Source organism: Arachis hypogaea, chromosome 9, assembly GCF_003086295.3.
Source record: "Arachis hypogaea cultivar Tifrunner chromosome 9, arahy.Tifrunner.gnm2.J5K5, whole genome shotgun sequence".
Lineage (NCBI taxonomy): Eukaryota > Viridiplantae > Streptophyta > Magnoliopsida > Fabales > Fabaceae > Arachis > Arachis hypogaea.
Window position 1 is genome coordinate 4110078 of NC_092044.1, and position 15330 is coordinate 4125407.

Consider the following 15330-nt stretch of genomic DNA (forward strand, 5'->3'; position numbering starts at 1 on the left):
AATTTACAAACCAAACCTGGTTGTGACACAGCCAAACCGGGTGGTATCTTCATATAAACTTCTTTGTCCAAATCTCCCAAAAGACAAGAAGGCTGTGGGTTGCAAATGGGTTTTACGGGTAAAATTCAATCCCGATGGCACCATAGAAAGGCACAAAACGAGGCTAGTTGCAAAAGGATTCACTCAAGTGCAAGGAGTAGATTAATGTTACCTAGATTATTTCTTTATCAATAATAGGTTTACCATTGTAATTATTTTTTAGTGAGATTACATAAAAATAATTACAATGGTAAACCTATTATTGATAAAGAAATAATCTAGGTAACACATTTTTTTCTCATCATCTGCTGCACTTGATTTTGAATCATGGCTTCAAAACTTGAAGGTGGAGCTTATCTCTCTTCTTTTGTTGATGCTATCTCAAAGAAGCTATCTTCAATACTTGAAGATGACTCTGTCCTGGAAGGAAATGACTCTGTTCTGGAGTTGCTTGAAAGGTTGGATGAAATTCTGTGTGATGTTGAACATGTGCTTGATGATGCTGAGCTGAAGCAGTTCCGTAACGACAGAGTGAAGAAGTGGCTTGTAGATCTCCAAGATGCTCTCTACATGGCTGATGACTTCCTCGATGAACTCTCCACTAAAGCTGCCATTGCCACTCCAGGTAACTCTTCTTCCTGGTCTCGCCCTGTTGATTCAATTATCGAAGATAGCGGTGTCAATGTCATCCAAAAAATAGTTTTGGCAAACTAGAGTCTCTTGTAGGACGAAAAGGTAAACTTGGACTGGAAAAGAGTGCCAAGTTGGACACATCTTGGAGAATTCCATCCACATCTCTCGTTGTTAGTTCTGACATAGTTGGTCGGGACGAAGACAAGGAGAACATAATCAAATTGCTGTTAGATGATACCTGCGATGCTGAATCACATGTAACTGTGATTCCCATTGTGGGTATGGGCGGGATAGGAAAAACTACTTTGGCTCAATTGGTTTACAATGATGCCAAAATCATGGGAAAATTTGACACCAGAGTATGGGTGTGTGTTGCTGAAAATCCTAACCCTGTTCATGTTACAAGGACAATAATAGGGGCAATAGATTCTTCTCCCTGTAACAGGGATAACTTTGATTCACTTCAAACTGATTTGAAGAAGAAGTTGACAGGCAAGACCTTTATTGTTGTTTTAGATGATGTTTGGGATGAGCAACGAAACATGTGGGAGAATTTTCTAAAACCTTTTCACTATGGGAATAACGGGAGTAAGATTCTCCTAACAACCCGTAGTGGAAATGTTGCTTCTGTGTTCGCACCTAACAGTCTACATTGCCGACTAAGTTTATTATCGGAGGAAGATTGTTGGAAAGTATTTTTGAAGCATTCATCCATTTCTACTGGTTCTAAACAATATGCAATTCTAGAGCCAATTGGTAGAAAAATTGTTGAAAAGTGTAAGGGGTTACCTTTGGCTGTGAAGACACTTGGGGGTTTATTGCGCAATAAGTATAATGAAGGAGATTGGGAGAATGTACTTGATAGTAAAATTTGGGAACTCTCGGAAGATGTCAGTCCTGCATTAAGAGTTAGTTATCACTACCTTCCTTCACATTTAAAGCGATGTTTTGTTTATTGTTCACTATATCCGGAGGATTATCAATTTGACAAAGACAAATTAATTTTGTTATGGATGGCTGAAGATCTTTTACAACCAAAGGAAAACAACACCTTAGAAAATATTGGTTGTGCATATTTTGATGAATTAGTTGCAAGGTCCTTTTTTCAACCTGTTAGTACTAACAGAAAGTTATTTATAATGCATGATCTTATGCGCGATCTAGCAACATTTTTTGCTGGGAAATTCTATTTCAAACTTAAAGAATTTGGCAATCGATGCATGATAGACAACAAAACTCGTCATTTGTCATATGTTACAAAATTTGAGGATAGCATCAAATTATTTCGAGAGGCCTATAATGGAGCAGTACACCTGAGAACATTTTTAGATTTTACTCTGCTTCGCCGTCGTCAATCAATTGATATTGAAAGCGATTCTTGGCTCTTACAACAACAATTAGGGTGTTTAAGAGTTTTGTCATTTAAACGCTCTTCTATAGAGTCATTGCCTGATTCAATCGGTGAATTGATTCTTGTGCGTTACTTGAATCTCTCTTACGCACCTATTGTGACATTGCCCGAGTCAATATGTAAATTATACAATCTCCAAACTTTGAAGTTAAAGAATTGTGCTTGGTTAAAGATGCTTCCCAGCCGCATGGAAGATCTTGTGAACATGCGTCACCTTGATATTCGAGGAACTTCTCGTTTGAAAGAGATGCCGAAGGGAATGAGCAAGTTAAAGTATCTAAACTTCTTAAGTGATTATATCATCGGCAAGCATGAAGAAAATGGGATAAGAGAACTGGGAACGCTGGACAATCTCCATGGCTCATTTTGCATTTCCAAGTTGGAGAATGTCAAGAATAGCGGTGAAGTTTTGAAGGCAAAGATGGGTAACAAGAAGCATATAAACACTCTAGAATTGAATTGGCTTCCAGATGGTGACATTGATGATGTTCAAACTGAAAGAGATATACTTGGCAAGTTACAACCTCATCAAAACTTGAAAAAGTTATCGATTGTGGGTTATCGGGGTGAAACATTCCCAGATTGGTTAGGCCTTTCATGCTACTCCCATATGACCAAATTGAGTCTGGATCGTTGTATGAATTGTTGTAAGCTTCCTTCGTTGGGACAGTTACCCTCTTTACAGCATCTGAAGTTTTCTAATCTTGATGGGTTGGAGAAAATTGATTTAGAGTTTTACAACAAAAGCAATGCATCATTTCAGCAGGAGACGCCCTTCAAATGTCTTGAAACTCTGAAAATTGTAAATATGTATAGTTGGCGGGAATGGCATTTTCCTTATGAGTTTGATGGTTTTCCTAAGCTTAGAATCCTTTCAATAAAAAGTTGTCCGGTGTTAAAGGGAGGTCTGCCTGCTCACCTTCCGGCTCTGGAGAAACTTGAGATTGTTGAATGTGAAGAGCTTGCATGTCGGCTGCCGAGGGCTCCCAAGCTTCACCAATTACTTGTAGAGGGTTCTTCTACGTCTTACTGGGGAGTGGCACCGCACAACATAGTAATTTCAGGAACCCAGCTGGCGAATTCCGTATTGGAGTGGCTACTACTGCACATCCAACTGCCACGTGTCATTGGTCTGCGTATAATTAACTATGAGTCAGCGATATCAATTTCAGGAGATTATTTGCCGGCTTCATTACAATATCTGGAAATCTCTTCTTGTTCAAAATTAACATTCTCCGAGCACGTGCAACACAAGTCGCTAACGAAGATAGAGGTAAAGGGGTGTGGTTCACTGACGTTGTTTCCAATGGCGGGCTTTCCAAATCTCACGGAACTCGAAATCAGTGAATGCCAAAGCATGGAAAAATTTCATGTTGGGGTACCACAGGCTCTTCCGAATCTCCTTTGTTTAAGGATCTCAAAGTGCCCGAGTCTAGTATCCCTGCCGTCGCTAGGGTTGGCTGCGCCCCACCTACAGGAGCTGTGTATAGAAGATTGCCGAAAAATCGATTGTTTTGCTGAGGAGTGCCTCCCTCCGAGTTTCAAAACTCTTGAGGTCATTGAGTGCGAGAAACTAGCGAGTTGGATTACATCAAATGTTTTGCAGAGTGAATGCCTTACCCATCTTAAGCTTGTTTCATGCTTTGATACAAAGCCGTTCCCAGGAGAGGGTTGCCTTCCTGCTTCTCTTGAGTGTCTTATATTGCGCGAGTTTCCAAATCTGGAGACGCTTGACTGCAAGGGGCTTCACCATCTTACCTCTCTCAAAACTTTAGCAATTGCTGACTGTGAAAAGCTTGAGAATATCACAGAAAAACATCGCCTTGCCTCCATAAAAAATATCTCCATAGGGGAAGAATGTCCTTTGCGGCGTAAGCTGGAAAAGATGGAACACCCACGGATTCAATTCATTCCATGTAAGTGTTTTTGCTCTGTTCTTCCCTAAACTCACTGCTCTCCTATTATAATCGTTTGCATCAACCATTTTCATTTCTCTTGTTAATACACCAAGTCAATGTTTATTATCTTTTCTTTCCAATTCTTTAAGGATAACAAATTAGATGCTTACAAAAGAACAAAAAGGTAAACTTTTTCATAATTGCTTCTGTATTGCTTACAGTATTTGTATGGTTTATTGCAGATGCCCAATGTGTTTTACTTACTTCTCGCTATTATGGATATACACAATGTAAGTATTTTCGCTCTGATCTTCCCTAAACTCTGTGTGCTCAGATTACAATGCTAATTATTTGCATCAACCATTTTCATTCCCTTCTTAATACACCATGTCAATGTTTATTATCTTCTCATTTCTTATGGGTGCCATTTTTTCCAATTTTTGAGGATAACAAATTAGATGCTTAGAGAAGAACAAAAAGGTAAACGTTTTCATGATCGCTTCTATATTGCTTACATTATTTGTATGATTTATTGCAGCTGAGTATGATGATTTTTCTGATACTCATTCTGCAACATGTAGTGTGCAATGAGCGCGAGTCAGTGGCATTCGGGTACGCAATACATGAAATGAATTATCTTGCTTTATTACTGAAAAGTCATACCAATTAGGAAAAAAAGGCTTACTTTTCTCATGCCATCAAATTTTTATTTTTATTTTCTTTTTAGTTCTGTCATCTTGATAAAAGTTGGGTTTTTTTCTTTTTAATATTGTATTATTAGAGGTGAAATCCTTTATCATGAATCAAATTGTGTGTTAAACACAACTATGGCCATTTACAAAACGTCAATGACGTTTTGTGTTTCTTCAATTAAAATAATATATTTTTAACAAAACGTCAGTGACGTTTTGTGTTTTAATAATTAAAATAATAGTTTTTATTACAAAACGTCAATAACGTTTTGTTTTTTTATAATTAAAAAATTTTTTTTACTACAAAACGTCAATGACGTTTTGTGCTACCACCACAACTATGTAAAACACTAAAATAATAAAATATTTTTGTATTTCACATTAAAATTAATCATATATAAATTTTTTAGCCATAAAAGTTGTCCTGTCTATTTTCCTATATATAATATTTATGAAAGTATATTTTATCTTAATTCCGTGTGTAAATGCTGGTCTAAACCTAGATTTTATTTGTTGACAAGGTACTACGTTTTTCAGCATACTCTTGCTTTGGGTCTTCCAGATTTGCGCTCATGGAATTCGATATGTATTGTTCATCTGACTCTTTTCATTTGCCAAAATAGAATGTTAGTATCCCAATGTACTTCTAAGGTGTTATATAGTTTGTCAATATCTACAAGCTCTAATATACTCATAGTTATAAGGTGTTATATAGTTTGTGAGTGCAAAAAGACATTAAATGTTGGTTTTTACTTTTTATTATTATAGGGAAGATTGAAGAGTCAACATTAATACATGGCTGAGGCAAGGTGAGAATTGGGGTGCACTAAGTTTGCATTGTCCATGTCTTGCAAAGCCACCTCTTGCACTGTCTCTCTACATTTTTATTGACTGAATAATCCTACCTTGCTTTGTTCAGGTTTATTTATGAATGGAGCAACTTGCTATACCAATGAATCTCTTGAACCACCCACTATGTCAATTAAAGAATTTGCTTCTGCTGCAAGGAAAGCAAATACTCAAGGTTACATACTGTTTATGGCTTTTTGTGCTGATATTATGCTTTATTTAAAATTTCCATCATTGCTCGTACTTGTTCCTTGTCCCTGTCTAATTATAGTTATCTCTGTTTTAAAATGTAGAGTCTAAGATTGCAAGAAGATGCATGTCGTTTCGTAGATATGATAATGCAAGCATTCGATGATAAACTAATGGTTCTTGTAAAAGGCTTCCTTCCTTGATGTATATTGACTTTGAGAAGGCGCAGTTTCAAGCATCTTGTTTGTGTGTTGGCCATTATATCTTGGTTGTGCTTACTGAAAGACATCAGATGTGGGTAATTTTCGCAAAAAAATTAAATTCATCAAATATATGTATATAAACACAGCGCTAGCTCCATAGGTTGATGTTTTCATTTTCATAAAACAAATGTTCTATTTCCTATATTTTGCCAGAATTATGGTACTATGTCATTATGCATCTTATAGTAAATTTGACAATCAAAAACTTTGGTTTCCTGTACAGGTATTGGCTTCCAATGCTTGGTTGCACCTAGCTAAAATGTCTCAAACTAGAAAATCACCTGCGTCTTTAGTGTGTGGCTTCTTGTAAATATAATTGCAATCATTAATATCAGTTCATTTTCATCACTTTGTTACACTAGAACACTGCATCACCTTCATCTTGTAATTTAATGCCTGAGCATGTGACTAAATTGTGATGTTTAATTCAGACACTCAGACTTTGTTGATAAATGAAGTTTTATTTTTAACTTATTCAAAGTGACATTATACTTTATTCTATATATGAGTTATTTATTATTTGTTGATGTTACGGTACTCTTGGATTTCATCAACCTAACCTTATATATTCAAGCAGAGTAACTTGAATTTGATATCTAATTGGAATTGAGTCCAAATTTTACATTATATTATTCTTATTAGAATGTTACCTATTTTTAATTTTTAGACCCATTTTTCTTATGTTCAGATGATAAGATGATTATATCTACCATAATTATATCTACCGATTTTTCTTTTACTCACTGTAAATTTATATTCTTTGCTTTATATATACGTATTGTATCCATTGGAACAAGTATTATCAATATGAATAAACATTTATTATTTAAAATTTCTGTGAAGCTGACTCTATCACTTGGACTACTCACTACTAGAAATCTGGGATCGAACGTGGCTAAACCCATAATATGGTTTATAAATGCAAAAGTAGGATTTCAAAGAAATTTGAGGGGTAACGTAGTCAACTTCCGTTGAATGTAGTTTATGGCATATTTAGAGTGAGGATATTTGTATCATTCTACTTTAATAATTTTAATAAGATAAATTTACTTCTTTATCGCTTTTTTTAACAATTTACTTTTAATGCAAAAAGAATACATATAATAATGTTCTTTCAAAAGAGTAAATAACTAAAAATATTTTCATTATCTAATTTCTTATAAAATATCTTTTAACTTTATTAACGACAAAAATATTTTTAAAATATAAAAAAAAAACAAATCACAAAGAAAAAATCATTTTCATTAACGAAAACGACTAATATAACATACGAAAATGACTTTCATTAAGCTTATATGACACTCTTAAAACATTTGAAATACAAATAAAATGAAAATAATAGAAACAATATTAATAAAAAAATTTTCAAATATTTGAGATAAAAAAGTATTTTATTTCTTTTTTGTTATTTTATTGGCTCAAAACGGAGGTAAATTGATATGTGATATATTTTTTTATCAAAAGTATCAGTTATACTTACGTAAAAAGATTAAAAAATATTAAAAAACATCTTGAACTTAGATATATTTAAGAGAATATAAAGTTATACTTATTAATTATTATACTCGTATATTTATTCATTTAATAAATTTATTAATAAAAAAATATATATTAATTAATATTGTAGAGTAAAAGAATAGATCATTATTTTGGACCAAAGAAATAATGTTTCTAAAGAGTTATGATTTTTCCCGGCCCCTACATGCAAGATGCAAGACAAGTACCGAAGCCCATGGTCCCATAGAGGCATGGACTAAGTCTGATTGAATAATGCATCAAGAGAATCAATCCTGTACCTGCACCTCATGCAATCACAGCTACGAATTCACATGTAGTGTTATTGAGCAGATAGACGAAGACTTAGTTAGAACAATTATTGAGGGCCTTAACTTTGTAGCTGAAGACTTGGACTTAGCTGTGTACTTTATAACAAAAAGACCAAATTGGTATGCATTGTCATTGATTGTTTTTATTGTGCTTCGATGGTTTAAGGAATGATGGGACGGTGACCATCAATAAACCATTACCACTCAAAAAATAAATAAAAAATTCTAGGACGGAACAACAGAAGCTGACTTACGGGTCAACTTCAAAATTCACATAATTTGTATATTAAAAATCTTGAGCTTTAGTTAAATAGCAGCACTGAACCACTCGTAATCTTTGTCACCCCAAACAAAATATAGGATATATATGCATGCAATGACAAAGATATTTCTGTTAGCTTAGTTTGAACACATTTTTGCGTTTTCATCTTCGCTGTGTGTAATGTAATAATTTGTTTCGTCTTTTTGTAATGCCATGATAGATGAGTTCTTTCACACGGATCCATGAACTACTGAACTAGAAATCTAGTATATATCAATGTATCTAGCTGTTAATGTTGTAAGTGTGAGAAGTATTGAAGTTAGTCCCATATTAAAGAAAGCCCGGAAGAGTGAGAAGTTTATAAGATGAGAGATCCATTAATTTGACATCTTAAAATTTTAAGTTGGATGTGGTATTTTCTATGAGAGCCGATGGAAGAGTGAGGAGTTAATTAATAATTTTAAAAAAATTGATAGTAAAAACAAAATATATAATATATATTTTATACGAATAATTATTTTTTATGTATATATATAGCATAATTATTTTTATAATTATATTTTATTATTATAAAATGTAATTAGTTTTTAAAATATTTAATGTACAAATTAAAATATTAAAATAATAATTTAAATAATAACATATAATATAAAAATTTATTTGTTTAGGCTTGATATTTTTAAAAAATTGAGTAATTTTTTTAACAATAAAATTAAAATATCTCTCTTTTTATAATATATTAGTAACAATTTTTTGAAAATTTACTTCTTATATAATTAGAAGCCACATTTTATTAATATTTATAGTTAAAAAATTCTTTTAATTAATGTAGTTATTATAAAAAAACTAAAACTAATTTTAAAAGAAGATATAATAATACTCTTTTAAATTGATTTTTAAAAAAAATATTAATTTTATTTAAATTAAGAATTAATCATTCTAAACATCTAATATAAACTTTTTAAATTAACTATTAAGTATTAAATTAAATAAAAATTATTATAAGATCATATTCAATAATTTAATAAAAATAAATAAATATTCTTGTTTTATACTATAAAAAAATTAAATAATAGTAAAAGTATTTGTCCCCACAATAATGGAATAGATCCGTCCTATTAGACTACATTTCATATAATAAGTGAAAGCTTATCTTTAGAGGAACGAAAAAAGAAAAAGAAAAGAGCTGGTTGCCCTACAGCAAATAAAAAATTTCTTACGATTTTTTTAGTTTATTTTTTAATCATATATATTATTTATATATTAAAATTAGTATTAAAATTAATTATTAATATATTTATATATAAATATATATTTTAATTTAATTTTAATATATATTTATATAATTAAATATATATTTTATATTAAAGACTAATTTTAATATAAATTTTTTAATACATAACAGAATTTGAGTCGAGAATCTAAAAAATAATAATAATTCGACAAAACAACTTATTCTGAATAAGTGAATTAACCTCACTTAATACATTTTTAATTTAGTTAATAAGTTCATCATAAGTATTTTATCTACAGTTATGCACTAAATTAGTCTAATATGTCATTATTGTTTTCAGTTTTTCGAGACAGATAAAATGATAAATCTTTAAAAGAAACAATTTTTTATTATTATGTTGAGAATTAAAATTGAAAAAATAAAAGTGAAACCTTATAAAACGACACAAGAAATAAATAAAATGGAATTTTAATTGTATTTGATTTATTCACACAAATACTTTTTTTTTCCTTTATACAGGTCATCACACTTTCCCCCTCAATAATATGACTATGAGAGGACGACGAGAGAATGAGAGAGGGGAAATACTAGGTGGGGCTAAGATTAGGTTTTCCAATTACGCTCAAAAGATTCTAGGGTTTGGAATCCAGAAGAATACCATCCCTTGAAAAATAAATTTTTTTTATATTTTTGAATAATTTATTGAAAGATATTTTAAAGATAGAATTATATCACTTATTCTATTAGACGGAAAGAATTAACGACATATATCTTTCTCGTAAACGTAAGAAAAGAATAATTTATCTTTTTGCTTTTGTACGGTACACGACGAAAGAGGGCGTTCTGAAGGCGATTACAAAGATGAATCATATGAGGGTACAAAAGTAGATAATATCTGTAGGCGAAGCTAAATTCAAAAGGCAACCACAGGAGAAGGAACGACGAGTGCATGTGAAGCAGAGAGTTCAACATGAGAGGGGGCCTAAGGAATCTGGTAGTGAGAAAGATGTGGTTTGCGCATAAGATGTGGAGGTGAAAAAGGATGCTACGCAAGTCACTGACCAATATGGGAGTGGGCGGAGGAAGAGGGTTGAAGTGTCAGTAACAGAGGAGAATATGGATTGGTTAGTGCGGAGCTTAGTAGGAAGCACTTTGAAACCCTTAGGCCTCCAATCGTTGAAAAGGGCAATTTGTAAAACTGTGCCTCATGTTGTGGAAGTCAGCGAGAGATAGGTGCTTGTAAAATTTTAATGACTTTCGATACCGTGAAGCATGCAGACGAGATGTTTACTTTCAAACTAGATAGGCTGTTACAATTTTTTTCATAGGGTTTAGAGATGGGAGAAGTCCAAACGTTGTGAGACTAGGAGAGTTTAGTTGGAATGCTATGAGGTGCCTTTATATCTCTGGACATCAGCAACGTTTAAAACCATATGAGGTTAATGGGGTGATGTTATTAGGTGTGATATAGGCACAGAAGCAGGATAATCTTTTACAGCTGGACGGATTCAAGTTAACACTTGCACTTTTGACGTCATTAGAGATTAGGTTCACATCTCTGTTGGTGATAGTGGTTTTGATGTCTTCGTTAAAGAGTTGGGTTGTAAAGCATGTGGTGCTAAAAGTACGATGCAGGGCCAAGTTGATTGTACTGTGATCAGAAACTCTAGTTCTGGTGGCAGTAGCTTGACGAAGGGGGTGGTACCGTGGGATCTGGTGGCTGACCTGATGGATTTCAATACAAAAATGATCAACGATGAAGAGGATATAATGGTCATTCATGAGGTGTTTTTGAATGATTTTAATTTTAATTATTCAAATTTAAATAATGTATTTAAGATGATTGATTCGATTAGTTGCACTGAGGGTAATGGAAAGGAGGATTATGGGGGATATGGCTTGAATGAGGAGGTGGGGTTGGAGAAAACAGTAACGCAGGATTTTCACATGTGTGGAGGCCGGGTGCTTCACGGGGCTACAAGGAGATGTGGTTTGAAACAAATGGGCTTCTCTTATAAGGGTCCAAGTAAGGTTTGTAATGCTAATGAGGGTGGTTTGGGATTGGTGTTAAGTAGCCCAAGTCTCAAAGGGTTAGAAGGTGGGCTGCGGTTTGGTGGGAATAAGCATGTGGAGTGGGTGGATGAAGACGGGGCTGAAACGGGTTGGTTGATGGGCCAAGGGTTTGATGGTTTACACCAGGTGAATAGGTTGGCTGCAATGGGTGCTGAACCGGGGCGGGTTGGTGGTTCGCGGGTCTGCAGGAAACATGGGGAGGAAACGATGCGTGCAAGGGAGCGGCTTACGCAAGCCATGCGATGCTGCCCAGAACCTCCCGTTTTTTATGCTGGTGCTGCAGGGAGAGATGATGATCCAATTGAACAGGGACCTTGGACGGCTGATGCACGAGGTTTCATGGCTGATCCGGGGTGCTGCGATCCAGGGAGTGGTGATACCGGTGATGGAGGTCCGATGGCGTCGCGGCTGGTGAAGAGGGCACGGGAGCCGACGGAACTGGAAGAAGATGGTGAGGCATTTCTCTCTTGTGGAAACCATTCGGGGATCCAGGCTCAAGGATAAACATAGAGGTACAAAATGTGGCTAATGGAGAGGGAAGTATGGTGGCTAATGCTGAGTCCAATACAGAGACAGAGTGACAAAAGGGGACAGACGATGACAGAATAACATAACAAGATCAGATAAAAGAAAATGAGAAACCTTGGGCATTGGCAGTGGAGTCGGGTGCTATTTTTTATGATGAAGAAGTGGATATTATGGTAATTTTATAAGCACATAATGAAGAACTAGCGGTGAAGAGAAAAAGGATGAAACAAAAAGAAAAGGCACGAAGGAGTCGGCCTAAGAATCACAATAAGGTGAGTAAAAATGTTTGTAAATAATTTTTAGCTGCTGAAATATTCGGGGGTTGGGGGGAGGGGATGGAAAATTCAGTATGATAAAATCTTTGAAGAACAATTATAAGCTGAACATGTTAGGTTTGGTTGAAACTAAGAGGAAGGATATTACTAATTTTGATGTTGCAAGAATTTAGGGTTATAGTATTGTGGGATGGGAGTATGTGGAGTCTGTAGGGGCTTCTAGAGCTTTGTGGATATAGTGCTTCAGAAGATGGGTTTCGGACAAAGGTGGAGGAATTGAGTGAAAAAGTGTGTCAGTACGGCCTCTATATCTGTCCTAGTTAATGGATCTCCATCTAAGCCCTTTAAAATGGAGAGGGAATTAAGACAAGGAGATCTATTCTCTCATCTTCTGTTTGTGCTTGTGATTGATGTGTTGCATAGGATGTTGGGGGAAGCCGTAAGAAATGGGCGCATTGCTTCGTTGCTGGTCAGGGGAGATCATATTGAATTGTCTCATCTCCAATTCACAGATGATACTATCTTGTTTTGCCCTCCGGAGACAGGAACAATTGCAAATTATAAGAGGATGATGCGTTACTTTGAGTTGATGTCTGGGTTGAGCATCAATTTCGATAAGTCGAATTTGACCTCAGTCAATTGTGAGCAAGAGTAGGTGGAGCATGTGTGTGGCCTTCTGGGGTGTAAGCAAGCGGCTTTACCTATTGGATACCTCGGAATCTGTTTAGGAGCGAATCTGCATTTGACAAAGACTTGGAAGCCGATCATAGACAAGGTAGAAGAGAAGCTCAGCTTATGAAAAGCAAAGGTTCTAAACAAAGTAGGTAAGCTAGTTCTCATTAAATCGGTTTTGAATAGTTTACCGATCTATTACCTTAGTCTGTACAAGATGTCGAAGGTAGTCGCTGACAATTTGGTTGCACTTTAGAGGAGATTTATGTGGTGTAAGGAGGATGGTAACTATGGTATGCCTCTAGTGAAGTGGGAAGTGGTTCAGGCTCCAAAAAAGGATGGAGGCCTGGGGTCGGAGATGCAGTGATTAGGAACACATTGCTTTTGTTTAACTGGTGGTGGCAGTTTTTAAAGGAGGATTGTTTGTTCTTGTAATAATCTGAACCCTAATGTTATGCTATCTAGTCAGACTTTACCAGGGAAGGGGATCCGTAGAAAGACATCTGTCAGTTGAATATAACAGAACAACAGGTGAAAGAAAAATTTATTGTGGCCTGGAGATGAAAGTAGGGAATGGAAGACGAACTCTGTTTTGAGAAGATAATTGGGTGCAAGGTGGGTCTCTGAAAGTTACTTTTCCAAGGCTCTTCTCTATTTCAAACCAACAATGATCTGTGATAGGAGACTATGGATTTTGGAATGGGCTGGAGTGGATTTGGAATTTTCAGTGGAAGAGAAAATTGTTCCAATGGAAGTTGAAATTGGTTCATCAATTTCATGAGAGGTTAAGGCCAGTGAAACTATCACATGGTAGAAAGGATAATATTGTGTGGAAGTTTGATAATAAAGGAATTTTTTTTACTAATTCTTTTGTGCAGGTGATACAATTGGAGACTTTTTCAAAAAAGATTACGAGCTACAACTTCACTAGTTCAATTTGGAGAGGGTTGGTACCTCTGAAAATTGAGCTCTTTAGTTAGTTTGTTCTAATCGGCAGCGTGAATACTAAAGAGAGGTTGAACAGACTAGGCGTTATTCATCAAAGTGACAATATATGTATCCTATGTAAAAAGGAGATGAAATTTGTTCATTATTTGTTTCTTTTATGTGAGTTTATGTAGTAGGTGTGGTGCGCTTGGTTGAGACGTTTTGATAGACCGTGGGCCGTCCCAAGAACAATGAAAGAACTATTTGAGAGTTGGACTGGTATGCATAACAGAAAGGATGAGCAGAAGATGTTGCTGATTAGATTCTTTGCAGTGATTTGGAATATCTAATTGGAACGAAATGACAGAATTTTCAACAAAAAAAGAGCAGGTGTTGAGGACTTACAAAGACGGACGTTTTTGAACTACAAGAAGTGGACTGGTATTGATCATTTTAGTTGTTGATGACAATATTAGAAATGACAAAAAATTGATCTTTTTGTAATTTTTTTTATTTTTTTGTTTATTGCTCCACTTTAGTGTGTTGAGCTTTTTTTATTTGAAAAAAAAAATACGTGGAGTTAAATCGTTGCTTTTATTGCTTATCTTATAGGAAATATTTCAAGTACACCGGAAGTACGGGTACACCAATTATTTTAACCGTTGATCTGAATTATAAAAAATATATAATATATATTAATTAAAATCAACTGTTAAAACAACTGGTGCACCGGTGCTCTCCGATGCGCTTGAAATATTTCCTATCTTATAACAATTATTGAGGTATCTACGAATATGCTTATCATGTTTTTAATTAATTACCGGTGTTCAAGTCCGATCCAGGCAAAGCACAGGACATCACACGAACTAAATCATTAGTAATATAGTAATAACACGTAGAATTATTATGATATTATATTATTATATTTAGATGAAAGAAAGAAAGAAAGAAAAATAATAATATTTATAAAAAATAGTTTAACGGTTTTTATGAGAAGTTATGGGTTTTTTTTAAAACGTTATATATAAATATTTCAAATTAAATAGGTTTTTTAATAGAATTTAATTTTGATATATTTTTAGTATAAAATAATTTAGGGTTGCACACGGATCGGATCGGATATAACCTAAAATTCTATCTGATCCGCACTGTATTCATCGGATCGGATCGGATACGATATCCGTATTTTTTTTAGGCTGGATCCGATCCGATCCGATCTGCATACTTGCGGATCGGATCGGATCGGATATCGGGTATATCCGCATAATTCAAAAAAATAATTTTAAGATTCTATTTGGCTATTTTTACAAAAAAATATCCAGAAAATTCATTTTTTATCTGTTTAAATCTATTTGCTCCTAAAATATTATCAATAATAGTTTTCCTGAATAACAAAAACAAAATAATAACACAAGATTTAAGTTTAATTATTCTAAGTTGAAGTACAACATGAAAAATTAAAAACAAAATATCATAAAATTCATAAAATAACACACTAAAATTCATATCACATTAGGGTTTACTTTCTTAAACTATGCTATTTATATGTGATATGCGGA

General features: G+C 34.2%; 1 protein-coding gene across 11 annotated transcripts; it reads left to right on the forward strand.

The window, feature by feature from the left end:
- Positions 1-891: 891 nt before the first annotated feature.
- LOC112708719 (putative disease resistance RPP13-like protein 1) lies at positions 892-6454 on the forward strand. Of its 11 annotated transcripts, none has more exons than XM_072203830.1 (9): positions 892-3999; positions 4224-4271; positions 4427-4461; positions 4563-4593; positions 5195-5299; positions 5442-5482; positions 5593-5697; positions 5816-6005; positions 6198-6454. In XM_072203830.1, coding segments are annotated over exons 1-3 (3096 nt in total). In that variant the 5' UTR covers positions 892-953; the 3' UTR covers positions 4429-4461; positions 4563-4593; positions 5195-5299; positions 5442-5482; positions 5593-5697; positions 5816-6005; positions 6198-6454. The 11 variants fall into 11 exon arrangements, with proteins under 11 accessions (XP_072059931.1, XP_072059933.1, XP_072059932.1 ...); XM_072203832.1 differs by having other exon boundaries at positions 5195-5259; XM_072203831.1 differs by having other exon boundaries at positions 5211-5299.
- Positions 6455-15330: the final 8876 nt, after the last annotated feature.